This window comes from Amblyomma maculatum, chromosome 8 (assembly GCF_055883805.1).
Source record: "Amblyomma maculatum isolate TAMU_Amacu chromosome 8, ASM5588380v1, whole genome shotgun sequence".
Taxonomy (NCBI): Eukaryota; Metazoa; Arthropoda; class Arachnida; order Ixodida; family Ixodidae; genus Amblyomma; species Amblyomma maculatum.
In genome coordinates this window covers 62,023,171-62,047,405 of record NC_139351.1, presented here as the reverse complement: position 1 = coordinate 62,047,405, position 24,235 = coordinate 62,023,171, and the positions used below count along the sequence as shown (strand labels likewise).

Sequence of the window (24,235 nt, the reverse complement as noted above, 5' to 3'; positions counted from 1 at the left end):
TATTTCTATGAGGATGAGTGTGATGGTTCCTCAGGAAGGTCTGAAATATTGCGCAAATCCAAATGACTGGAGTCTAAAAGTTGTTGGCCACTGTATATGAAACCATTTTGCATTCCCTTTTGGGTTCAGTATACGTGGGTGTGACTGTATTTTTCTATAACTCAAGCGATGCTTAGTTTGTTATTGGACAAGCTTGTTTTGAGATGCTTGCTGCAGTTCTTAGCCCGCAATCACACTCAAGTCACCATTGTCACTGCCCTTTTTTCTGAGCCTAGTTTTTACTGCCAAGCATAACATTGCCTTCTGATTTATCAGCAATATACACTTGGAAGATATAGTAACCCCGGAATAACTGGAGGGTCTGTTGCTCACTAATCGCTTTCAAGGGTGCTGACACAATGTGACGAGGATCTAAATTATTTTGGAGTTCCAAAGCCTTTTTTATGCACTCTTCTTTTGAGCTTATGTGTCCACTTTAGATGTAAATGCGACATGATATTTGGTTTGAATATTGCACGGAGTTTATGAAGCGCTCCGATTTTTTTTAGCAAGCTCAGCTGGGTAATGAGTTGCCTGATTGGCACGTCTGTGGTTTTGTTTTTATGTTTGCAGCTTTGTGCATGTAATGAGAGGATGTCATTGGTTATGCGACTTACAAAGAAAAATGCATGCGAACATATCTGCTCTCTGTGCAGCGTATGGTGTATTGCAAAGTGCTTTGGTCTTGTTAGCTTTTTGAATGGGACAGTTATTAATTACAAAAGTCATAAGTGAGGGAGAGTGTAGTAGAGTAAGCACTGGTGTTTTACTTCTTGGGCTTTGCAGTGTGAAGAACAACAGTGCGTATGCACCTTTCGTGGCCTTCTGGAAGCCAGTCTGCATGTTGGACATCAGCATCTGGTTAGTTCTTTGCCCTGCTGTTGGTGTGACTGCGTGCTTGTTAGGGACTGCGAGTGCTGCAACCGTTTGGTAACTAAGGGGTTTTGATTTCTTTCGTTAACTGTAAAGCGAATAATTGGGCTAGTTGGTATGCCATGATTATGAGGCAGCGCACCATGAAACGCACAGACAGGAAGAGGGACAAAAGCTGAACCACACTCTCCTCTTAAAGTGGGATTCACACGGGGGACTCCGACGAGGATGGATGTGGAAAGGAGGTGTACGACGTCGCATGCTGGGCAAACTCGCCCCCGTTCTCGAACTCTCACGTTCACACGGGTGCTGACACGTCGTCGAAGAGAGACGTCGACTGTTTCAAGCCGACGCAACAGGAGAGGAACGGAGAAGTACACAAGACAGCTGTTTCTGACCTAGTAACGTTTCTTTACCAGAAAGAGAAACAAGTTCAGTGAAAAAAGCAAGCAAAATAAAATAAACAAATTCGTCCGAAACGGAAGAGGCCCGCGGAAGAAGGGTCGAATACAAAAGGTCTGGGTGGGGTAGATCTTATCTGCTTGCACCCCGCGGCGCGCTTCTTTTTCCCTCTTGTGGGGACTCTGGGAGCGTTTGTACCGGCCGGCTGAGATGTCCCCCAACCCGGAGACGGCGGCCGGCTGCTGAAAACCAGAAGCTGCAACGCCCAGCAGCCTCTCGAAGGCGTGACGTCAGCACAGTCACTCTCGCTTAGAGAGGGATTTGAGCGCGCGTGTGAATGCCGCTTTATGTGTAGTAAGTTGGATCTTAGCTTCCTTATTTCGCTCACAGTGGACGCATCATGCAGAGCAAGACTTCTGTTGTTCTGCATGAGGAACAAGGTTTTGCCTCCTGACATAAGAGCACTTTTTGGGTGCTTAAGCCCTTCCAGAGGGCATGCAACTAGAATATGCAAACTTTTAAGGTCTGAATGGCAGAGACAGGCGCGCATGTACAAGGATTGCCTTTACGCCAGACTTGAACTACATGGTCTGCCAACGACGAGGAGGAGATTGTGGTTCAGCGCTTGTCCCTCTTCCTGTCTGTGTGTTTCATGGTGCGCTGCCTCATAATCATAAAATTCGTTAACTGACCAGTGTATTTCTGGTTTGGTCATGCTTACAATAATACTAAGACCTTGTTATTTGTCGTGCATTGATTACCTTTACTGTATGTTGAAGTATCAGTTGAGAGCCTGAAATAAATGACTTTAAGTGATCCGGATAGGTCCTGTTTGACACGAAAATTCACTGTTGAGGCGACTTTAGATACAGCATACGGAGGATGTTGAGAGAGAGAGAGCAGCAGACTACAACAAAGGTCTACAAGGTCTTCAATATAATGAGCGAACGTCTCGCTGCTTTCCTGAGCGTGGCTGCGGAATCGTCGTTTGGTGCGTAGCTAGCTTGCAAATCTCAGGCCTGCTGAATGCTTTAGCGAAGGTGGTTGCTGACCAAGTGGGTAGGACTGCTTTGTGGTTCCAGTACCACTGGAGGGCAACCTCTTTGAGGTACAAGATGACAGTCTGAAGTTTCACAGTATCGTCCCAGTTGTTGTATCGACTTACGCAACATCCAGTAGTTGACGTCTTGTTCGGCATTGCGCGATGGCCTTGTGGTAGAGCATCCGCCTTGCATTCGGGAGGCACCAGGTTCGATCCCTGGTACCGCCGGGTACCCACAAGCTTTCCCCCGGTCTGGTGCTTGGCCCTTCTGGCGTGGAATGCTTGAGAAAGCAGTCATTGACCAAAAATGTTTGGGCTTTGGGCAGGTCCAAACAATTCCCTTTTAATGGGCATTCCTGGAGACTGGACAGATGACGGTAGTGGGCACTAGTTGGGCTCAGTTATCAGGCATAGTTGACGCCGGCGGCAAGGTTCTAGTCCGAAGTTCCAGGTTAAGGGTCTGGCAGCACCTCAACCAACTGTAAGGGATCTGGGCAGTTCCCGTTCCATACTAGAATACACCGGTAAGGTGACTTTAGATACAGTGACCGGAGGACATCGAGGGAAATAGAGCAGCGGTCTTGGGCAGGAATGGAAAGTATAATGACAGGAAAGGTGAAGTCAGCAAGCGGTAAAGTGAGCTTGGCCTGCCACTTTAGAGATGTTCAAAGTTCTTAACTGCTATAGGGCTTGTACTGTAAATCTTGAGTGTTAAAGGGTGCAAGAGAAAAAGGCTTTACACTTGCTGAGCCTTACCGCTGAATTTGCTCCCATCATTAGAGGATCACCTAAGATTTTGCAAGTAGATGCGCACAGTGTTTTATAGTCTCAATCTGCGTGGCTTTCTCTTCCCCATAGTTTATCTAATTATATCCATGGTATTAAGTTTAACCTTTCGTACAGGCATCACGTGATTTTATCTGATATTTTGCTTGAATCCTCTACTGCATGTTATAATTAGTGCCGCACGTACGCAGCTTCTTTATTGTTATGCCTCCTTGGGATTTTCATTTGGCTTTGGGCCTTATTGATAAGTGGACGCTCTTGCTGGTTACCGCAGACTTCTTGTTACATCAAAGCGTCGTATAGTGAACTGGAATAATTGCACACAAGAAACAAAGTATGCAGCTACACCACACGTTGTGTCATGCACTGGTTTTGAGCGTTTGTTGAACCGGTGTTCAATGAGAGTGGGTTCACTGCTAGGCCTTTTTTGTTGATGCTGTCGTGACGGTGGCTGGTGGGTGGACGCAGGCAGCGGTGGATGCACATGCACAGGGTGGGGATGCTTCTGGAGCACGACCTGCCCCTGCCCAAGCACCTGCAGCAGCCCAATAGCAGCGGCCGCTACGACTCCGTCCAGTGCCGCCAGGCCCTGCACCGCCTGTTCGCCCTGCTGCGCGACCGCTCCAGCTTCGTGCTGGCCGACGGACACTCCTACGTCACCTTCCTTGGGTGAGTAATGAAGGGGAGCCCCATGTTTGCAGTGTGTATTCTTGAAATCTCTGAAGCTCTGGAGTGGTCAGCTGCAGTGTAGTATGTTGCCACAAGAGCAGAAATCCTTTTTTTTGGTTATTGCTGTGACTTGAGACTTTGAGGAGAAAGTTTGCACTGTGACTGATGTTGGGTGTGCCTGCATTTTCTCGTGTCATCGTTACAGTATGCAGTTGTTAACCTGTAGCCACCGACATCTCGGTAGTCATTGTAGCATGGTTGGCTGACAGTTTATTCAAATTTGAAGGAGTGTGGAGTTGGGCTAGTTGTTTCTTTATTGTGTAGGACCTGGCTGCACACATAGTCAGGATAGTTTGAAGAAAAGCTAGCTAATACTGTTAGTGCAAACCTGCTGCCCAGTTTTGTTGTTTCATTTATTTGCACTAGCATTCTGTAATATGTACATAGTTTGAATTTCCTGTGAATATGCATACTCAACCTACGATATGCATAATACATTTGAGGGTGCATAATATGGCATACCTTGTTTATTGCCTTTTAGACATTGTTGCTTTTGACTGAAGGTTCATGGTTTGCCTTCCATCATATTGTACGTGCTTGAGGTCAAACTTCATTCGATGTATCAAATGCTCCAGAAACTAATGCTAATTAAGGAATTAATTAAGGAATTTGTGATTAGGCATATAGCAAACTGCATGTGTGCAAATGAAGGTCTTCTAGGGAAGCTGCAGATCGGAACCATTATTGCTGTCACTTCGTACCATTGAAGGCAGAGGTTAAGTGTCCCCCAAGTTTTGTCTTAAGCAGCTGGCAAATGTTCTCTGTCTTGATGAGTACCACAGTACTTAATTAAGCTGCTGTAGCTGTTATGAGCTTGAATGCATTGCACCTGTTAATGGCAAGTACCGAATCACCTTTCGTGTGCAGGGAAGGTGACAAGCCACCAGTGTCATTCTACGTGACTCGGGTGACTTATAAGGCGCCCTGCGTGGTGATCCGGTTTGCTTTCCTTGGTGGCACACCGGGTGAGGAGAGGAATGCTGTGAGTTCTTTATTTTTCACATAGTACTACCGAAGGCTGCGTTGTTCCATTTGAAATATGTTTGCTTCTGCATTCCTGGGTTGTACACGCTGTTGCGAAGCAATAAATAGGTCGCCCTTTCGGTTGTAGGTTCGATTGTCTTCTGACGTGGCCATTGTTTGATGTGCATTCAGTGAGGAGCACTATACATATAGAGGCTTTTATGCTTAAACATGGCCCGCTTTGTTAAATGCAGTAATCGGGAGACTTGTGACCATTTAAAATTTTTAAACACATTGCAAGAGTCTTTGGTACTCTTGGTCTTTATTAATCAAACTTTCACCTTTTCTTTCCTAAAAGGCATAACCTGGTGAGGCCACACTTGTTCACATAAGCATCGGTATATAGTTGTGCCTATCTTTTGAATGCAGTATGTTTTGAGGGAAATTGTTCAAAAAAGGTCTAATTTTGCTGTGGGTTCACAATGCATGTATGAACTGCAAAGCTTGACTGATGTCATCATGGCATGCTTGCCTTTGGTCTCCTAGGCCCTCTCTGATGCTCAAAGAGACCTTGAGCACAGTTGGGGGTGAGAACTCTCTCTTGAAAGGAGGAAAAGAGTTGTGTACCCTGTGACATCCTCCCAAACCTTTTCCAGTTGCTGATCTGCTTGTTAGCTCGTTTGCTATCAACATTAGTGGTATAACTAGTGTCTCCCATTGTGGTGTCCTTGCAGATTGTGAAGGAGCTGACGCAGCAGATCCTGAGCCTGGAGCTGAGCAAGCGAGTGGCCAAGGACGCCCACATGGACAGTGGTCTCTGCATTCGCCCACCGGGCCCACGCACCTACCGCAAGGCCAGCTGCTGCATATTCTTCCGAAAACCCCTCGAGAGGATCCTCATCAGGTGAGGCCATTCCTCAGCTCACTGGAATTAGGACCATTGAGCAGTCCAAGATTGTGCTGCTGCTAGAGCTATGGCACTTTTTTTTCTACTGTGGTTTAATCATGTGGCATCGCTTAAACGTGGGAGTCGTTACGGCTTACACCCTGTGAGGTGCATGCTGATTTGGCGAAATGATACAAGCAACATTAATTTTTTTTTAACTAAACGGTCTAAGGAGAGTTTTATGTGTTGAATAAAGGGAATAAACACTGAATTAAAGCATAAAATATATATTTTGTTTTGCACAGGGGAAAGATTGCAGTCTAAAATGGGTCAATTCCACAATGGTTTTGTTGGTTATGCTGAAGAGAATTTACACACTGCCTGTGGCACCCTTGGGCACCCTTCAGCACTACACCGTCATGAGCTTGGCTCACTTGAAGCATGCTTTCTACTGTGAGAAAGTATAAAAGAACTGTACAAAGTGTGCAGGAACAGACCAACGCACGCTAACTTTGTTTACATCAGGGCCTGTAATGTGCTCAGTTGGGATCTTCCTCTTTCACTGCTTTGAAGGCACGAGAAGATGCCCAAGGACATCCTCAGCCCCATGGTAGCCGTCATGGACGTTGCGGTGACGCCAGCCCACCCGCTCCTACACCACACCCCGCACTTGCACCGTCACTCGGGCAGCAGTGGGAGCAGCAGCTCACTGTCGCGCAAGGGCAACGGCCTGAGCTCCGTGGTGGACCCCATGGGCCAGCTTAGCCGGTACCTGCATCACCGGCGGTGGATCTGGACCGTGCAGCGGCTGCCCAGCGTCCCACTGCCCCTACACGCCGTCACCCGCATTCTCAAGACGCTGGCCAAGTAAGGGCTGTGGGCAGCCGTACGAGTGAAACACATTTTAGCTGTCACCATTATGTGACATTCTCTCTCACTGCTGTTGCTAATTTCTGAGCGGGCAAGCAAGAAGCTGAAAGAATATGGATTTAGGCTACTCGAACTTTAATTTTATTGCTGTGACGAGTTTTTGGTAGGTGCATGCAGATGGAAAACTTTTGAGGATGAAGCGACTACGGATAGTAAAAATTCGGAGCAAATCAAATTCAATATTTTGGAATGCCTTACAGTGTAACTGCAAGCACTTTTCAAATCGACGCAAGGAAAAATAAAACTAGGGCTGTGCAGATATTCGAAATTTTAAATACAAATTGAATGTTCTTTTTATTCAATTTGAATTTGTATTCGAAAAACGGGTATGAATCCGTAAAAAAGCCATTCTTACTTTGATCTCCATTTTAAAAACAGACATCCATCACAGGTACGTTCATCAGATAAGATTGTGTACTGTGCTGCTAAGGGCTTTGGCAATTTTTTAGGCCCATTGGTAATTGAAGCTATCATTTAATTCAGACATTTTTTCTGGTCACTTGAAGGTCAAATTAATGAGAGCTTACTGTATTTACTGCCGATATGACAGCTGCGACCGTTTTCATGCAGGCTCTTCCTGTACAAAAAAAGAAAACTGGTATAGGAAATCCTGTATAAAATTTATACTGGATATTTAAGTAGGGTATGCCTGTGTAATTCTTGTTTACTTTTATTTGCAAAGAGCATGCGAATTCTGTAGTAAATGAGATGAACAGTGCTTGCTCTAAATTTTTTTCCATCGATCACGTATTCTATGTTTGATCCGTATTCGAAATTTTTTAGTATTTGGGCACCTCTAGGACTGAACACGTGAGCTAACATGGTAAATCATGTCACCATTGGAGTACCACAGGAAGTTTCTATGTGCAGTGGGCTTGATAAACATCAGTTGGCAGCAGTTTATGAGGTGTGTGCGTGCTTGTGCATGCGTGAGTGCGGGAGCAAATGTATTGCACTGGTGTGTTGGGGGTCCAGCTGTCTGAATTCAATTACAGCAAGATGGAACAGGCACGTTCTCATTTTCTGTGCAATCTTCAACCCAGGATGCGTCTTGAAGAAGGCTTTCACTTTGCCCACTCGAGCTCGGGAATCCTGAACATGGCTCTGGAGATAGAAATGAAGGTAACACCCGTGCTAAGTTCTGTTATTGCTGGGCTCAGTCTGTACTTAAGGAAACCAGCTTTGCGAAATCAAGTCTCATGTTCTAGCTTAAAGCATTAAAAGGGAGCAAACAAGTAGTGCATAATGTGGACTTTTCATATGTGTTAACACTAAGAAGTCGTCTTTAAGTTAACGAACAAATTTTGACGAATGTGCCGTAAAATTAGAAACAGTGCTCTGAGAGTTCAACTTTATAGCTTGTTATGATTTCCTAACGAGTCTAAACATGTTAGTATAGTTTCTGAACTGCCATTTTCTACTTTGTTGCTGTTTATTAACTGTGTGTAGGAGTGTTTCCACTGACTAGGTATGTTTAAGTGGGCAAATGTAAAGCAATGTAAACTGGTATAGCTTGTTTCTGGTGCCTTGCCACTGCTCCCTGTTGAGTGCATTTTCTGATCCTCTTTTGGAGGAAGTGCAGTCACTGTAGTTGCAGCAGTCGGGGAAGCATTCTGTTTGGTTCTTTAGTGATGTTAGTAATGGTACAGTACCTCCTTTCAGGAGGTAATAGCCAGTCTTTTAAAGTTGAAAATGGCTGTTGTGTTTTCTTTTGTGCTTGTTTTGGTCGACGTCTACAATGTCTTGTCTTACCTTCTAAAGCTCTCGCTAGCTAAAGTAACCTAGAAGGGCATAATTGCATGCCAGTCGGTGGGACATTATGAAGAACAAAAGCCCCCCAAAACGGACTGGATACAGGCAGGCAAAACTTGAGAGTGACAACAGCAGGAAGGTTTTTCATTGAAAAACTTAGTAGTTGTCCTTGAATCTAGTAAGGCTACTTTGTAATGTCTCGAGAACCACTTTTGCATCCTGCAGTGCTTTCTCTGTTTGTGGCTTAGGTTTCTTGACTAGCCTAAAGCTGGCCAGTAATCTTGAGGCAAGAACCAGTCGAGAGCATCATGCTTTGGCAGGTTCCTTGCATCCTGCTACTACGATAATGTCCTCGTGTTTGCAAGCCTCCCGTTTTTCTGTCGTTTTGTTCAGAACACAGTCATGACCAACTCCGGTGATGCCTCCCTGCTGCCCTGTGTGGTGCAGTACATGCTGTTCCCACCTCACTCGAACACCACATTCAGGGAAAGGTAAGTGCTTTCTGTGTATGCTTGGTGGGTTTCCTAAAGAACCTGGATTGAACATGAGCCAGGCATGCAATTGTGAAGGTGGGATTAGCTGATCCTTTGAGATAATGAAGTTGATTCCAAGAGAGGGTCAAGTGGGCGGATGAGCTTGGAAATGTGCGGGGATCGGGTGCCTGCAGTCTGTATAGGACAGGGTTAGAGTAGAATCTTGGATGATACAAACCTCGAGGGTTTCTGAAAACAAATAGAAAATCGTATCATATGAAATTTTTAATAATATAAAACAAAATCCTTATGCAGAAGCTTGGGAAATGCATTCATGCAGATTTATTTACGGCTGAAGGGTTTACTCAGGGTTGTTTGGCCACAGCACACTATTTGGAAATTTCATGAATTCACTGTTCGGCATTTCATGTCAACTTTTTTCACATCATCGAGATTCTTGCTTAATCGCAGTGATGTGGAAGAGGCCTTTCTCCTGAAGTGGACTCAAGTTAGGCTGCGGATGATAATGGGAAGAGGGAGGGGAGGAAGGGGGGAGGCGAGGAGGTCTTGGAGTTCAGCCAGTTGAGGTGTTTTCAATCTTTCTAGCCTCTGGGAACTCCAACAGCTTTCACATGGTGCTGGGGAGCCCCATGTCTCTTGGTCTCCACCTCTTCCAGCCTAGCATGCATTGCTGCAGACGCCCAGGCCCTTGGGGGAACACCCACGTTTAATTGACAGTGTGAAGCAATCTGCTGTGACCAGTTACAGCACGGTTAGTCGCAAAATTATGTGGGCAAAAAAAGGTGAGGGTTCAAGTGGGTGCGGATTTAGGTGCTCCCACAAACAGGAGGTTTGCACCTGATTAGTTCGATAACCCATGGGATACAGTAGAAGCCCACTGTAGTAAACTCAGGTATAGTAAAAACTCGGATATAGTAAAGTGACACTGAAGTTCCAGTTCATCTTTCATAGATAATTACATTTTTTCCCTTTATATTAAAGGCATAAAAAAAAAAATTGGTTTCAGTAAAGTAGTTCTGGCCACAGCAATGAATTTGCATGAAAGGACATCACCACACAAGCTCTTTCTAAAATCACGAGGCACATTTTTTTTTTTTTTTCCGCGAAATGTTTTTAAAAATTTTTGAACGCCTTTACCACAAGAGTTAGCAGTACGCAGGAGAAGCCAGCTTTACATATGCTTTACTGTGAGGGAAAGCATGCAGTGCATAGGGAACAAAGAATAAAGCTTGCTACAAGCATGGAAAGAATGCGGCGCAGTCCGTTCAGAAAGTCAGAGAGAGTAAAAGTACAGTGAGAAATAGGTAAGGGACGAAATGGCCGAACAGTCTGAGCACTGCACAGGATGAAGCACGAAGCAGTGGTAGTAAGAAGTGGAGGCATGTCGTGCGGTTTTTTTTTTGCAGTGCTTGACTACCATGCGCATTTTGCATCTATTGCCCTTTAAAATACAGCGGAAGATGACGCTGTTCATGCAAGAATCTGGTTTTGACATGTAATCAAACTTGGTTGCATTCACAGCCATGTTGCCCTCCTGCCTAAGAGGTACTGCAAGATTCAAATAAAAAATTTTACAACCGGAAAAAAATGGCACGAAAAGGTGACAAGAGAGAGATTGAAGGCATTTTAGATGCAACAAGGCGTGCTCAGTAAATAGGCATTTATTTACCAGACAGCATTTTCAGGACGATGTCACCACTACCAACTGATATAATAAAGACTCTGATATACATAGTAAAGATATTTGCTGGTCCCTGTGACTTTACAATAAAGGGGTTCTACTGGAAGTGGTTTTGGTTACATGAATGGTGCCAGGACAGGCATGCCTTTAACAGAACATGATATTTAGTGCATTGGGCTGGCGACTCTGGCTTGCGGCATGCTAGAGAGGGAAAAAAAAAATGCCAGGTAGTGGTTGTGTGGCTGAGAGGCAATTTCCTGACTCAAACTTCTAGTTTGATTGAACTTAGTTAAGCCTTAGCTTGCTCAGCAGCATGTGTATTGATAGACTCCCCAGATTGCAAACCCTGCATAGTTTAAAGAAAGTTGCATTGGAGGCCCAAATCTGAGGTCCACTCACTTACTACAAGGAAGGTTTGAAGTTCTACCTCCACTGACCCTGGGTGACCACCAGTTTTCCATTGGGTACGAGCTTCTCCATGCTGAGACGCCTGGGGAGACGGGTTGTTGAACCCACCTCTTTCAGAACAAGAAGTGCATTAGCCATTGCTCTGTTCGGCCAAGGTCCCATGTGCCATTGAAAGCAAACCATCGTCAGGAAGTTCTCAGTCCTCAAAAGTTCTGATTACTGAGGGTCAAGCTGCAGTGATGTATCGGCATTCTGTCGGGGAACTTCACTCCTCTCTGTCATTGCAGTCTGTCAGATGACGAGGACAACGAGATGGAGACAGCCGAGGCCGACGGGGAGTTGCAGCTGGTGACCGAGTGCTGGGTGGAACCGCAGTGCGGTGTTGTGGTCAACTGCCCTGTCTCCAGCTCCTACCTGGACGGCAAGCAGTACACCGAGATCCCCAAAGCTGTGAGTGGTGCCCCCTCTGTCTCCGGTCTCGCACAGTTGGTTGGAAGAGCTTTGCAGGGCTGGCCTTCCGTGTCAAGCTCCTTCGTCTTCTTGTGCTGCGTAGTGCGCTGATTGGCGGCCGGGAAACTTCTTTGGTCTTCGTTCGGTAGGGCGGTACACTGGCAGCACCAGCTTAGACCTTTTGTATGGCGATTATGACTAGCAGCTTACTGGTATCGTTTAAGAGGAAAGTATACAACAGTTGCGTCTTGCCTGTACTCACCTATGGGGCTGAAACGTGGAGGCCAACCAAGAGAGTTCTAAGAACAACCCAGAGGGCTATGGAACGAAAAATGGTAGGGGTAACATTAAGAGATAGGAAGCGTGCACAGTGGGTCAGAGAAATAACTCAAGTTACCGACATTCTAGTGGAAATTAAGAAGAAAAAATGGACATGGGCAGGACATGTAGTGCGAAGAGAGGATAACCGATGGTCGCTGAGGGTAACAAACTGGATTCCAAGGGAAGGAAAGCGTAGCAGGGGGCGGCAGAAAGTTAGGTGGGCGGATGAAGTTAAGAAGTTCGCAGGGGCCAAGTGGATGCAGCTAGCACAGAACCGGGTTAAGTGGAGAAATATGGGGGAGGCCTTTGCCCTGCAGTGGGTATAGTCAGGCTGATGATGATGATGATGGCGGCGATTCCGAAACGAGAAAATTTTTGAACTAATAAATCTCATTGTAACAAAGTTAGAGGAGACCCACAGTTTCTTTGTTGCAATTGCAGTTATGTAGGTGACCTTGGCAGGGGCTGTTGCTTGCCAGGGGGCTTACCTGTGACTGTGTAGGCAGAGTACAACATGGCTGGCATTTAGTCTGCTGCCGGTGTCTGTTGAGGGATCTTCGATAAGCTTCGACAAATATGAGCTTCACCGATCGAATATATCACCCTTGCCAACGCGCTCTCGTATTTACCGCAATTAACTCAGGATTCAGTGCCTAGCAAAGGAGTCTGGCAAGAGTAATTTTTTACAGGACATGGAGAGACCTATTCACAAAATTTAACCATGTTCTCTGAGCGCTAAAGCTGGAACTAGCTGCTCTGAAAGGAAGTGCAGTGAAGGGATTCTGTTGTGAGTACCGGATTTTGGTTGGCTTGCCCAGGGCTAAGTAAAACAAGACCATTTGAAAATAGTTCGCTAAGTGCTTCCAAGTCAAAGGAGTTCAGCTTTTGCTGTTCCTTTCACACCATAAGGTTTAGTAGTAATTGCCTCTTTGTTGTCAAGAGGTTGTAGACAACGTCCTCGGAGGTATGTCACTTCTTTACACCCGGATATTTTGATTATGGCGATCTCCCTATCAGGTTGGAATGGTTTACATGTCCCTTTTTCATCGTCTTTTCCTAATCTTATTCTTGTGAAAGGAGCGATGTGTTGGTACCATAAAGTACACCAAATGCACTGTCAAATGGCTGCTGGCAGTGTGCAATTAGGAGGTGTGAAAATGGGGACATTTTTAATCACTTTGGGAACACTGAGGGCACAGCGTGTCATGCGTGTCATGCTGCATGATACTCTTAAAGCATGTCTTGTGCCCGAGTTTCGGCAAAGATGACTGTGCCAATGCCAAAACTTTGCTCGGGCATGGTCATTAAGTCACCCTGAGAAACTTTCCGCATAGGCCACACTTAGCAGGGAGAATTTTTCCCGCATCTTAACTTAGTGAGCTGTGAGTGGTAATTTCAGTTTGTGGCATCGAATTGGCGGTAAAATGTTCAGCACTGTTACCATCGATACACTGAGTTTGAAATGGTCAATGGAATTTATTTGGAGTTTGCTACGTCCCTTTGTGCAGAAATTGCACTTCGTAACATTGAAACATCATTGAGACAACAGGTCTTTTCAGCAAGGCTGTAAATATATGTATGTTTGTACTACACTTAGTCTGAAGGCCTCATGTGAAATAAAACCTGATCCAGGGTGGATGATTTTATGCGTCTGTTCACCTTTCTTGGGGGTGGGGGGTTGAATTGTGACCAGGAGAGTCACGAGCAATATGTACTCTCCTCACCTCCTTTACTTTGTGGCTGCGTCACATACAGCACTCTGCGGGCTATTTTGAGTAGGCCGTGAAATGGCAGACATGACGCATGCTGGTACAAGTGATATTTGCTGCTTCTTTTAAACAGTATACCGACTACAAAAAGACACGGATGTTTCTGTAGAGTCATAAGAGGCAACTGGAGACATTCAAATTGCATTCAAGAGATGTGGGTGAGCATTTGTCTATACTGCAAGGCACATAATGCTCCGAAGTTAGAGGGTGAATAAAATGTGTCCTGTGGCATCCATATATGGTTGTCACACACTGTTGAACCACATTTAATTTTTTGTGAATGCGGTGTGACTCGTCAGTGAGATGTTAGCAGAATGAGCTTCTTTGAGCCACCCATAGGTGGCAGCAGCACCTTGCCTATATGTTTCTTTTGGGCCCTTTGGAACTTACTGACTTCCGTGTGACTTCATTGAGCTTTGCATATGTGACGTGACCTACTGGTGACCCACAACATGGTGTGTGTGCTAACTTTGTTCCCCTAGTGGAATTAGAATGCATCGTGTGGGTCCGCATCTGCTTTGCCTTTTCAAGTCCAGGTGTTTGAATCTTGTTCAAGTGTTCTTCCTTCAGCTGGCACATGGTGTAGAGTCAGGGAAGGTTAGTCCCAATGAAAAGCAACCTACAGCATCTAAAAACAGAGAGCTGTCGCTGATGATGAGGGTGGTGGATAGTGAATGGCATTGTATTTTTTACTTATGTCTAACAATAGTGTAATTATCACACTGTAATTCTTTCGCAAGCACTGCTGCATCTAGTAAGAGAAACAGCTGCAACAAGTTTCGGCCTGCATTCTTCACACTTTGCTTATTTGGTAACCAGCTTGGTCATCATTTATTATCAGCTTCTTTGGTCAGCACAAGGGCTGTTTTATCGATGATAACCATTCTTTAACAGCTCGAAAAGGCTGATAGTATTGTTTGCGGGCATGCTAGAGTACACGTGAGGAATGCTGATGCAATCAGGCGACAGTTAGGCTTAGCGTGCTGCTTATTTTCATGGATAAGCATATACTTTGTGCGAGGAAATTAGCTTTGAATAAAAGTTGCAAGGCATGGCATTTACATGCACAGCTGGATGCTTTGCTTTGTCAACATTTTCCTAATGGTCTCCTCACTGTGCGAGCGAGTTCGACGGCATATTATTTATAAGCATGTCCACTATGAGTAGGTACTGTTAGTAGTTTAGGTTCTTGACCATAGGTCTGCAGTGGATACGCTGTCACAAAGCTTTGTATTTGCCCAATGAAACCCAGCTCCTTATCCAGCAAGAGTCAAAGGTCAAGGTAGAGGGCAGTTCAATGGCGGAAGTGGAAAAGGGAAAGGAAACCTAAACCTGGTTAAAGCTGGTTCTGAGTTACATAGGTAGATCTATATAGGTAGGCCTATCGTTGAGTCAGCCTTTGTCAACCTTCCTGGCGCACTATCCCAGCAAACACTACGAGGCTGTTTGATGTAGAAATGTTACATCAGTGCGCCCATTCTCAGTCTATTTTAGTGCAGCCCTAATCCTGCCTCTTTTGCGTTTGCGACCACGTGCTCGTCTACAGGGGTGGACCGATAGTGCCTCGTGGTATGCCGAGTTTATCGAGATCTATGCTTCGAGCGCAACGTCGTTCAAGTCGTTCCGGGAAAACACTTGTGCGGTGGTCATCGATAGAGCGTTGGGGCTCGCGAAAGGCTCCTTATCTTGGGATTGTTCTCACGCGACTCTTCTGTCAGGTGGCGTCAAGAAACGGCCCTCGCCGGTCTGATTGTTGGTCGATCGTCGCATGTCTTTGGAGGGTAGCTACTTGGAGATTCCGAAACGTTTGCATCCTGTAGAGTCTTCGGTTATGCTGGAAGCAGTTGTCATGGTGGAGCGAAGCAAGGGTTAACGTAGGGTTGCGTGCACACAATGAAAAAGAAAGGAAAAGACGGGAACCGAAGGAAGAAAGAAGTTCTTGAATACCGGACATCTCATTGCTAGCGTAGTTGCTTGGATTGTTTCAGCAGATTAAACAGCAGGATAATCCTACATGATCCTTAACACTACCACCACTATTACTGCTACCGCCACCACCACAGCTGCTGCCTAATGAGCATTCGTTGCAGCCTTGCACATTTTTTTCTCGATATCGCTCATTGAAAGCACACTCAGAATCGCCGACAGATTTCTGATTTTGCCTATGGTTCCTGAAACCGAATCACGCCTGGCAGTGTTAGCAAGTGTCCTCTCTGAAAGTGTGAAAAACACTCGACAGCAGGCAGACTGAATACGCATGAGAGAGAGAGTGTGATGAAAGTTCAAAGATAAGGGGTCGACTTATTGTTCTACCTACCCCGTGTTGGTCTTGTGCCACACAGAGATGAGATGCCATGCAGAGATAAGATACCATGCGCGATACCTTGGCCTTTGCATCGATGTCCCATCTGGCGAGTAAATAAAAGCCTCATATTTGCCTATCAGCTGGCTTTCGTGAAACTTGTACAGGCTACACATTGACCCCAACCTTTCGCATGCGGCCGATTTACATGTTTTCTGTTGGGTCATGGGTGCTTGTTTGATTGATTGATTGATCTAATTAGCAATTTTTTTGTAAAGAAGGCGGTGGCTGTGACATGAATGAACACACAAGAGATTAATGAATCTGCAATACATGCATAAAAGCCTTGTTTGAATGTAATCCTTTCGTAAAGAGTGCAGTAGCAGGGATATGAATGTGCACTATGAACATACGAGAATGAACATATGAGACACATTAGATTGATTGTCTTGTTTTAATCCGGAATTTTTGTTCTACCTTTTATGTCACTGGTGGTAAGCAGCAAAGCCTTCCGGTGCACTTTTACATCACTTGTGTCATTGCTGCTGATAAGATAAAGCAGTAAAGGTTTGAGTCGCAAATGCATTCAATTTCTTTCTCTTCCAATCGTATTACATCCTTACTTTACATCTGTTTGGAAAATTGACCTCTCTCTTGAGGAATCGTCCAAACATTCTTAGTGTTATTGAACGTGATGACTATTTGATTAGGTAGAAGTGGTTTTTTAGTAAACACTAGTTAGGGCAGCTTTTAAAACTGCTGCGTGACAAACCAGTGTCAACTTCGAGGGAATGGTTAATTCCTCTGCCATTTTATTACTCCTGCTGTGCGGCTCCTCTAAGGAGGCTTTCTCACCCAACCCAAACCGGTACCTAAACCAGCAAAATCTGCTGCAAGCTTTTTGCATTGCATGCAGTAGTTAACGGTGCATCATAGTTGTGGGAACTGCTCCCTGATTTCACTTGTTACTGTTCTCTTAAGTTGTGTGGCTGCCTCACCCCATTCGTGTTGTGTCGTGGTCGTGTCGGGGATTTTACTTGTTGTAGCTTGAAACCTCTGAGGAGGATTTCTGAGCTACAACAGCTAGAGGCAGAAACAAACTTGCCGATTCTCTGGTTGCCGCTTTCATAGCTTATTACTTTTTCAAGAATTGCATATGGTGAGCTGATTTCAGTCTTGAAGTAGTATGATAACCATGACCAGTTTTTCAGTTGTAGTAGTTTTGCTTGCAATGTAACCCAAAATATTCGGGGACAGACATGGGATTTTAATAATTCTCAACGGATGACTGGATTTCACGTTGAGCCAGTAAGTCCTAATGGTGTGCTTTTTCATGTGAGAAAAAAAATGTTTGAAGTAGTTATGGCGCTGCTTCTACTGCGGTTGCTATATATTTATTTTTTTTAATGGGTGCAAAGTAGGTGTCTTGGACATTGTGATGAGCTTATCCAGATCGCCAAGCTGTTGTTTATCAAATTTCCAGTTGAAATGATATTATAAAAACGCTTGCTATGGGGGGGGGGGGGCGACATCATAGTTGTAGTCATAGTGCATTGTTGTGCAATGCATGTCACTCATTGCATATCCTCATTTAGCGCAGAGGAAGGTCATGTTGAACAAACGACTGCGGTCTGCGTATCGGTGAGAGGTTGAGGTCTGTGGTCTTGTCAATCCACTCGACACGCTGATTGTTTGTGGTTTATCATTCATTTATCCACGCGTGAAGAGATGTTGGCCAGATTCTGTAGCTTCGGGGGTGTGTGTGTGTGTGGGGGGGGGTGTTGATTATATGACAGTTCAGCGAGGTATTGTGTCAGCACAGTTCCAGCTTAAGTTTTTGTCCCATTTAATTTCATTTAATCTTTGAATTGGGAAACTTATGGCAATTTAATCATTGCTAGTGCATCCGCTCGCAGCAAAGCTGTGTGCATCTGTTGAGTTACTCATTCTTGAAGGAGCAATGCTGCAGCATTTGAAAGTGTGTCAGCGTATTGGAAAACAATGCCTCTGTATAATTTCATATTTCGTCTAAATATTCCAAGCTCTATTTACTCATAAAGGGTCGGAATGCTAAAGCATATTGCTTTATTTCCAATTTGTAGTTGATCGCAGCTTGTCACAGCTGTTCTATTGTAAATTTTTAGACAATGAGCGGAAGAATGTGTATAAGGATTTTGAAGAAATGCAATAACCCGTGGCTTCCCGTACAAGGCTTTGTGGAACTCTATATTTCATCGGAATACATTTTATGTTTTCCTGGTTGTTTCTTTACCCTCTTTGTCTCGGGACTGGTTCTGTTGTAACTGCACGCTTTATTTTTCGTCATTAATAATTGAATGTTGGCCTTTTTCGTAGAAGCAGGAAGGAATGAAAGCGAGTCGTACTGAACACCTTGCCATTTTGAAAGGCATTGAAGTACCCTAAGGGAGAAAAGATTGAGGAACCATGCGTATTTTAGTTTTGAATGAAGGAAACATCCTTGGAAGGCTATCTTTGCGGCCTACATTCATACTTTTTCTTGTACTATTAATAATCAAGGGTGACTTTAGTACCACTTCAGGAAAGGTAAAAAAATTTAAGTAGGTGCACAATCTGGTCAAGTGTGCAACATTTGAGTGTTTTTTATTGCACCCTGTTCTCTTTTATTCAGCGGCTTTTCCTTTCTTCTTTTGAATGTATTTATCTTGCTGCATTCAACCGTACTATACATTTAGTGAACGCAGAACTGTAGAGATTGGTGACTGTCTATGGTTCAACCTGTTCTTGTCGCTTATCTAGAACTGCATGTCGAGGTATATAGCTATTGGTGTTAAGATGGGTTTTTTTAGTATTGCTTTCAACCGTCACCCTTGTTTTCACAGTTTTTCCAGCATTTCTGCAACTTAACCAAGGCCCTCCAGGCATTGCTTTACGCATGGAAGTTTCTGGCGCGGTCTCCCCCCCCCCCCCCCCCCACCTCTTGTGCAATAACCTTAAGATTCACAACCGTCATGGCTCCTTTGTCCTTGCACATTTGAATTCCACTGCAGTCACTAACGTCGGCCTGTGCAGTCGTTTCCGTTGGGAGATGACTTAGGCGGGAGCGTGCTCGCTCACACAGGAGAGGCAAGCGACGTTATCTTATCAGCACGGTGCTCAAGAGGGAAGGGGCGCCCGAGCAAATGCTCTTATCTGTGTGGGGGGGGGGGGGGGGGTTCTTCGCCGTCCACCTGTACCTTGGTCGTGTTCGGTCTGCGTGCAGTGGCGGCGCGGAGCCTTGCCGCCATCTTCGCTAAGAATGCGCTCCGGCTGACCTCTGCTCGTTCATTCTCCAGAGGACTTCACTTCCTCGGAGGAACCACTCGAGATGTTGGCAGAAGCTCTTGCAAGAGGCAGCCTTGTGGGTGGTGCTCCAAATCGGGCCGAACCGGGTCGGAGAAGGGGAGCCGGTTGCCTGTCTCGAGCGGGAGAGCGGGAGCCCAGTGATATCTTGGTGTGCCTTGTCCTCTCCACTTTTTCATTGTCTCCTTGCCCCCTCCTCCGGTGCTTGCTGTCAGCCCTGTGTCGCCACTGCCGCCGTGGTCGCTCAAGACTCGTCTGAGATTTTTGCGTTGAGTGGCCGGTATCTATCTGCCTTGCCGGAGTACGGCTTCCTTCTTTTTCTTTTTTCTTCCTCTCGTGCGCATTGGAAAGAGCATCAAGAAATTGAAGCACTTGACCCTCACCTCGTTCTTGAAGAGACAGCCGTCCTGCTTTTTGGTATTTTATATCTCCTGCCTCGTTTCATTCCGACTCTCTGAACGGGTATTCTTCAAGGTAATCCTCAATCAAACTCCCTTGTCTTACTGCCTTTTTGTCAGGGCCTCGCCATTGTTTGCTTTGTGGGTTTTTGTTTCTTCACTCTCCTCTCAGGCTTTTTCTTTTCCTCAGTGGACATCAGTTACTGCACCGCTAGTCCTGCTGTCTTTTACATTGTCTCTTGTGTCTTCATTCTCTTGTGCAAGGCATGCTTAGTTTCAAAGAAGGAAGAGAAGACTCGGAATCAAAGCACAGAATCTGATCTTGAATTGAACGGCAGTAATTTACTATTAATTTCATTGCTTTCATTTTTGATGCTATAGATTTTTCACCTTTGCTCTTTCTGTGGTCTTAAGCAGCCAGAATTAGTGGTTAGGTCTGGCAGACACTTCTACCAAAGGTCACCATAGAGTTTACAGCCTCGCCACTTGCTTTACATTCCTTTCGGCAGCCCTTTCAAATTTCACTGCTAACTTTCTCTGATAGTTTAGCAATGAGTAGCAGGCAGTCTTTCCTTTCGCACTTGTCTTCCTAAGTGCTGAGGGCAACACATGCTGTGAGAGTGCCGCTCCCATTCTTCTTGCTGACGTCTGCTAGGCCTACCTTTTTTGTGTAACACCGTGCCGCCAGGCTCCTTGAAGAGGCAGCCACGGACCGTTGCCGACATTATCTGCCCGCTCTCGTTGACGTTCAGGCGACTCCTTCGCACTACGCCCTCTGAATCTCTTCCTTTGTCGGCCGCCGTCCTCTTCATGCGTCCCTCTCTCCACCTCCCTTTCGAAGTGGCAGCCAATACCGGCGACCGTGGTGGTGTGCTGATTACTTAAATGGGAGGACACTGCGAACACGCAGCCTCTTTCACGGTGCATTCTCAAAATGTCGTCTCTCGACTCTGGTTCGTCGCCACGTGGTTGGATCACTCGAGTTGTCCCTGTGCTGCCAGTCTGGTGATACCGCTCCGGTGATATCGCTCCTTCCTGTCCATGGACGACAGTACGAGATTCACGTTGGGCATCCTGGATCATTTGCTCAGTTTGCTCTCGGCCACCGGTGTGTCACCTGCTTGCCGTGCCACTGTCCTCCGTCTGCACTTGCCGGCCATTGCGGCCATCGTGGCCCCTCCTGTAGGGTGCCTCCCGTGCTGTCCCGCCTGAGTTGGAAGTGGGATCCTGACACGTGAGGACTTTGGCCGGTGCCAGATCTAACTCTTCCAGCTCACGTGAGGTTCAAGCAACACGCCGTCGTACGTGTTGCTTTCAGCGCTTTTTGTTCTTGTGCGTTCTGTTACATGTGTGTCTGTTGCTACGCTTACTTGTAAGGGGCCTTCTTTCAGTGGGTGGGGCCAGATAAGTCTCTTAGCCTTGCTTGTAGGGACGCGGCCTAAATGGTGGAGCTCAAGCTGTCAATACTCAGTAACTACTCTATGGTTGGCCTCAATTTTTAAAGGAATTTTTTTGCGGCAGCTAAATTTCAGTTTGCTTTTGGGTAGGGTAGAGGAGATTAAAATGTGAAAGGGAACGAGGTAGTCTTTTGATCTATTTTTCACGAAGGACTTTTAGTGGTTAAAGAGGGACATAAAGCTGCATACATTCCTGCTTATAACTAGAGGACAGCAAGGCTGCTTTCTTGTTTAGTCACTCTTATACCTGATTGTTTTAGAAGCTTTACATTTTGAAATAGTCTGCAAATGCATGGACGATAAGCCCTTAATGTTTGTTCTATTGTGACATCTTGGATATTGTCACTTCTATTGGCCATTTTGCTTGACCTAAAGGCTTCTTGGCTCTGAAAAGTTCAGACATATCTACAATGCTTTAGAAATTGAGGCATTACCTACTGAGTTGTTGCATCATACTTTCTGGTGAAAAGAAATGTACTTACAGGAAAGAAACGGGCGGGTGAAGGGGGGGGGGGGGGGTTACATTTCTTTTTCCATTTCCTCGCATGTAGCCAAGTTGATAACTGTGAACTGTAATGTACCATACAGTTTGAACAGACTAAGGCTTCAGGGTAAGTTTCTTTCAGCTAACACAATATATTCGGGGGTTACTACCGTGAAAATTAATATTGCAAATCTATCAGAGAGGGAAGAGCATCATTATGTAGTTGGTGGAATCCTGCAACAGATCCCAACAGAAGTATTCGCTAATGGGAGAATGTTTCCTTTACTTATCCTACAGAAATATGTTGCCACGTAAAGTGGGGTTAATTCAGGCTACTCCACTGGCGTAGCGAACAGTACCCTGTCTATATTTTTATCGGGTGCTTCAGTTTTCTCATTGTTCTGGGCTTGCAAAGGCTTTTTCAAGTAAGTTTCTAGCTTTGCTTTGTTGCGTGCTGTTTTTTATGTCTACGTCACCATGTCTTCGTTGTTAATGGAGTCTTACACGTTTTCTCCTGGTGGGTGTGGTGATGGTGGGTGGCGGTGGTTTCGATAAATGCAAGAAACTCTGTTTGTCCTCTGAATGAAAGTCTCACGTGCTCACATGTCTCTCGTCTCTGTGCGTCAGTGTTATGTGTAAAGCATACCGCGACGACTGTCAAGCTGGGGGTGACTTCGGGGGTAAGTGGAGGAGGGGTCTCCTCTCTTTGATTCACTAAAGTGAGATTCAACTCCTCCAACTTCTCTCCGCTCACCGACGATCACCGTTTGCCGCGATTGCTTGGAGGACGACAACGAATGGGGCTTCCCCTCTGGCCCCGCTTTTTGTGTCCGCGTCCTGTTTTCCTTTCTTTGTTTGGGGTGGAAATGTGCTCACGTGACTGTCCTTCCTGCAATTACGTGGACACCCAAATGTAGCGGAAATCATGTGGCCCTGTCAGGAACATGAAATTGTGCTTACAAGCTTGCCATCGCTTTTGACACTCCCATTTTTTAAACTTTCAGTACACCCAACTTGTTCCTGTTCTTAACCTTTTGTGGCAGTTAATAATAATAATTGGTTTGCAGGAAGGGAAAGGCGCAGTATCTGTCACACTTATTCTGTTCTTGGTTAATTTTTTTTTCTTTCTTTATTGATACTGCCAGCCCTGTGGGAGGGCCATTACAGGAGTGGAAACACAAAGAAAATGAAAACAAGCAATGACAATACATCTAATTAGGTCAAGCGTGCAATACATGCATAAGTAACAACTAATTACAAGGACAGGGAAATTTCTGCAATGCATAACATAAACTGCGTTACAAAAAAAAGTCAGTCTAGATATCGCACTTGAAAATGCCATTTTATTAATCCATGAACGCTATTTTGCTGAGAGCTGCCGAGATAACGATAAAATAGATCGAGCTGTTCAAGGTGAACGGACCATATGCGCTGTTGCAATGCGACCCCTAAGACTAGCATAAAAGCCAGCTATAATAGCATATCACCTTCTAGTTACATAATCTAATTGACCAGGTTACCTGTGGACATGCGATGGTACTAATTTGTGTCCTTTCTGTGGCATGTATTGTGGCACTGATGCTTCGCATTAGCTCTTTGTAAAAGCTGCCTTTGCATTCTTGCTGAGGCTGTGCCCAGTCTTGTACCTTGTGGTGTGGTTCTCCATGTAAAGTCCGTGTCTGGTGTGGCCTGTCAAGAGGTGGTGGTTTGGCAAGGAGGATCTATGCTGAACCATTATCCGGGCTTACTGTGATATTGTCCTATCTGCAAGTGATTCCATTTCAAGGCCAAGCTGGAAGTTTCTGCAGTCTGAAGCCGTCCGACAACTCCCGTGTGATTGCACCATAAGATAGGGATAGCTTTAATTCTGCAGAGCAGCTGGGGAATTTGAGAACAGTTCCGACGTTCTATTTCCATGTAGCTGTGCTTCGACTGAAGAGGGACGAGACAGCTATAAATATGGTTTGCAGGGAATAAATGTTTGAGGAAAAATTTTTAACATGTTTTATCCGGATGATTTATCATGACAAACGTCCTCTGCTGACAGAAGTTTCTGAGTTACATACACATGTGGCTCTAATAGCTTAAAAGCTTGAAAAATATAGATAACTAAAGTTTTTGGATCACCACATAGCAGTAGTTGATCAAGTGTCTTGCCAGCTAAAGCTGGTGACAACTTATATTTGGGCGGGTAGGGATAGCCATTCTTTTGGCAGAACTGTTCGTACTTGCACAGGGTGGAATCACAAGCATTGCACTGCTTGTGAGGACGGAATTTCCTTCCAATTTGGATCAAGTAACAACTCGTAACAGCTGTTTACCAGCACTCTCTTCTCTCAATAAACGTGCATTGAACCTGTTACTGTGTGCTGCCTCTTTTGACTTCTTCATCTGTACCGTTTTTTCTTTCTTTTTCTTTTGATATTTTAGCTAAATGCAGGAGAAAGAAAAAATGGTGAGGGAGGGGGGGAACCTTATGACCTCTAAAATTTTATGGAAGGCAAGTTGCTATATGAAAAAATACTGCCGAGTCACCTGGGTTGGGGGTTTGGACATGTTACTTATTATTATTTGTAAAACTGGTATTGTCCTCGGGTGGAGTCCATAATAGGCACAGTTCTGCAAGAGCGCTCATTCCGATAGGCTCACCCTTTTCTTATTTCTTTGCTTTGTGCTTATGCGTGAATTTTCTATGGGTCGCATTGATGTACTAGTGTTTCATTAAGTTTTCACACATATTAGGAAGAG

General features: G+C 45.2%; 1 protein-coding gene across 2 annotated transcripts in view; it reads left to right on the top strand.

Annotated features, from left to right (window-relative positions):
* The window catches only part of LOC146181270 (KICSTOR complex protein SZT2-like), a 183,198-nt gene that overhangs the window by 29,517 nt on the left and 129,446 nt on the right, over positions 1-24,235 (top strand). For both annotated transcript variants that reach the window (XM_084576322.1, XM_084576321.1), the window contains exons 14-21: positions 826-900; positions 3,611-3,811; positions 4,739-4,853; positions 5,569-5,738; positions 6,294-6,587; positions 7,694-7,772; positions 8,796-8,893; positions 11,273-11,435. In XM_084576322.1, coding sequence (XP_084432448.1) covers positions 826-900; positions 3,611-3,811; positions 4,739-4,853; positions 5,569-5,738; positions 6,294-6,587; positions 7,694-7,772; positions 8,796-8,893; positions 11,273-11,435 — 1,195 coding nt within the window. The remainder of the gene's footprint in view (positions 1-825; positions 901-3,610; positions 3,812-4,738; positions 4,854-5,568; positions 5,739-6,293; positions 6,588-7,693; positions 7,773-8,795; positions 8,894-11,272; positions 11,436-24,235) is intronic.